The sequence below is a fragment of the Ammodytes marinus genome (assembly GCF_949987685.1).
Source record: "Ammodytes marinus genome assembly, chromosome: 24".
NCBI classification, from domain to species: Eukaryota; Metazoa; Chordata; class Actinopteri; order Uranoscopiformes; family Ammodytidae; genus Ammodytes; species Ammodytes marinus.
Window position 1 is genome coordinate 15,450,536 of NC_137228.1, and position 2,500 is coordinate 15,453,035.

Consider the following 2,500-nt stretch of genomic DNA (forward strand, 5'->3'; position numbering starts at 1 on the left):
GATCATCGCTCACCACAGATACAACCCGAACACTTACCATAACGACATCGCGTTGATCAAACTGTCCGAGCCAATCAAGTTCTCAAAGTACATCCTGCCCGCCTGTCTACCCGACCCCGACTTCGCCGAGAAAGTGAGTGACAGACAGACAGACAGACAGACAGACAGACAGACAGACAGACAGACAGACAGACAGACAGACAGACACACACACACACACACAGACAGACAGACAGACAGACAGACAGACATACCGACAGACAGACAGACGTACCGACAGACAGACGTACCGACAGACAGATGTACCGACAGACAGACAGACACACAGACAGACAGACACACAGACAGACAGACAGACAGACACACAGACAGACAGACGTACCGACAGACAGATGTACCGACAGACAGACAGACACACAGACAGACAGACACACACACACACACACACACACCATAATTAAAGGTGCAGTCAGTGATTCTGGAGAACGCTTGTTGTCAAAATCAGTGAATATCTCCTCATGATCCACTACCTGTCTGTACTGTGTGTGAGCTGAAAAACGCCAATTTAGTTGTTTGTTTTATTTTGTCTTTTGTTTGTGCGTTCACTTTTTCACTTGTGTCTGTTCGTGTTCTTAAAATTATAATTTTTTTAAATCCAAAAAAAAAAAAAAAAATAAATGGTCCTCTCCTCTTGCAGGTTTTGATGAAGGACCAGAAATGTTGAATAATTCCCTGGTGGTTTTTAATATATAAAAAAAAAAAAAAAAAAAAAAAAAAAAATTTGTTTGTGTTCACATTTTCACTTGTGTTTGTTCGTGTTCTTAAACCTGCTGTGTGTAGAATTTTGGGTTTTATTTCCTAGCAGATTTTGTAGAAAGTAATTATAATATCCATAAGTACATTTAATTTAGTGCATAATAGCTGAACAATTTTTTTTTAATAATTTTTTTTCCTTAGAAAGGGTCTCATATATGTCCATATTTCTGCATATTTGAATATTTTTTTTTCCCTTGTTCTTGTCCTTGAAGGCCACTGTAGCTTCTGTTATTATTCGAAAGGGTTGGGGTTACCCAGGGAGCGTTGCATTCTAGAACTTTCTTGATGATGTCATATTACACACTGCACCTTTAAATTAAAACATTTTTTATTCAAATTTTCTTGCAGGTGTTGATGAAGCAGCCTGACAGTATGGTGAGTGGGTTTGGTCGTCTGGGTCAGAACCGCCAAGCCTCGACCATCCTGCAGCGTCTGACTGTCCCGTACGTGGACCGGGCTGTGTGCATTGCCTCGACAGCGCACCGCATCTCCACGCGCATGTTCTGCGCCGGCTACGATGAGATCGCCAAGGACGCGTGCCAGGGGGACAGCGGCGGGCCTCACGTCACCCGATACGGAGACACGTACTTCATCACGGGAATCGTCAGCTGGGGGGAAGGCTGCGCTCAGAGGGGGAAATACGGAGTCTACACACAGGTAGCATCTTCTGTTCCCCCCCTTATTTTTTTTTTTTTAAGATATTTTTTTGGCATTTTTAGGCTTTTATTGACAGTGTAGAGACAGAGTTGAAATGGGGCAGAGAGGGGAGTGACATGCAGAGAACGACCGCGGGCTGGAATCAAACCCGGGTCCGCTGCTGGCCGAGGCTCATGGGGGGGGGGACGCCCTACCAACTGAGCTAAGGGAGCCCCCTCTGTTTCCCTTTTAACTTGGAATTTTTATTTGGTAGAATAGACTTGCCCTGCGTTCCAACTCGCATACTCTTTCTTTTCTCTATTCTACATACTACATCTGATCATAAACAGTATCTAGTTAGTATGCAGCATGCTACACTTGGGACATACTTCAACTTATTTATTTCATCCTAACATGGCTCCTTGATCTTGCCTCTTGCTTTTATATCCGTCTCATCCCCGTTTGTTTTCATACGGAGGCCCCGTCGATGTGACGTCACTTTCTGTGCGCACTGGATTGTGGGTCAGAATCGCCCCAAATAGCATGCTGTTTTCAACACTAAAAATCTCCAACGGATCAAGTAGACATCCGGGTATTTCTAACCATACTAAATCCAGCCACAAGAAATCGGGACATCCTAAATCTTTTTTCTGCCATACTAAATTGCAGAAAGTATGCATGGGGACTGGAATGCAGCCCAAGTTATTCTATATGCTTACATTCTTTAAGGTTAATATTGCACACTTATATTGTGAGGGGCTTAACTGTCCATGTTCCACAGGTTTCCAAGTACACTCGCTGGATTACCGACGGGATGAAAGCGCTCATGAGCAAACCGAAGAATGGCAGAAAGAAAAGGAGCAACGGGGAGATCAAGAGGATGGTCCTTTAAGACACACACACACACACATACACACACACACACACATAAAGAGAGAGAGACACACACACACACACGCACGCACGCACACACACACACACACACACACACATAAAGAGAGAGAGACACACACACACACACACACACACAAACACACACACACACACA

General features: G+C 44.1%; 1 protein-coding gene across 1 annotated transcript in view; it reads left to right on the forward strand.

Annotated features, from left to right (window-relative positions):
* f10 (coagulation factor X) overlaps nucleotides 1–2,500 on the forward strand; it is an 11,549-nt gene that overhangs the window by 8,002 nt on the left and 1,047 nt on the right. The window contains exons 8-10 of the mRNA XM_080053256.1: nucleotides 1–133; nucleotides 1,165–1,473; nucleotides 2,234–2,500. The exon at nucleotides 1–133 is cut by the window's left edge and continues 55 nt beyond it; the exon at nucleotides 2,234–2,500 is cut by the window's right edge and continues 1,047 nt beyond it. Of these exons, the coding sequence (XP_079909382.1) occupies nucleotides 1–133; nucleotides 1,165–1,473; nucleotides 2,234–2,344 (553 nt within the window). The 3' untranslated portion in view covers nucleotides 2,345–2,500. The remainder of the gene's footprint in view (nucleotides 134–1,164; nucleotides 1,474–2,233) is intronic.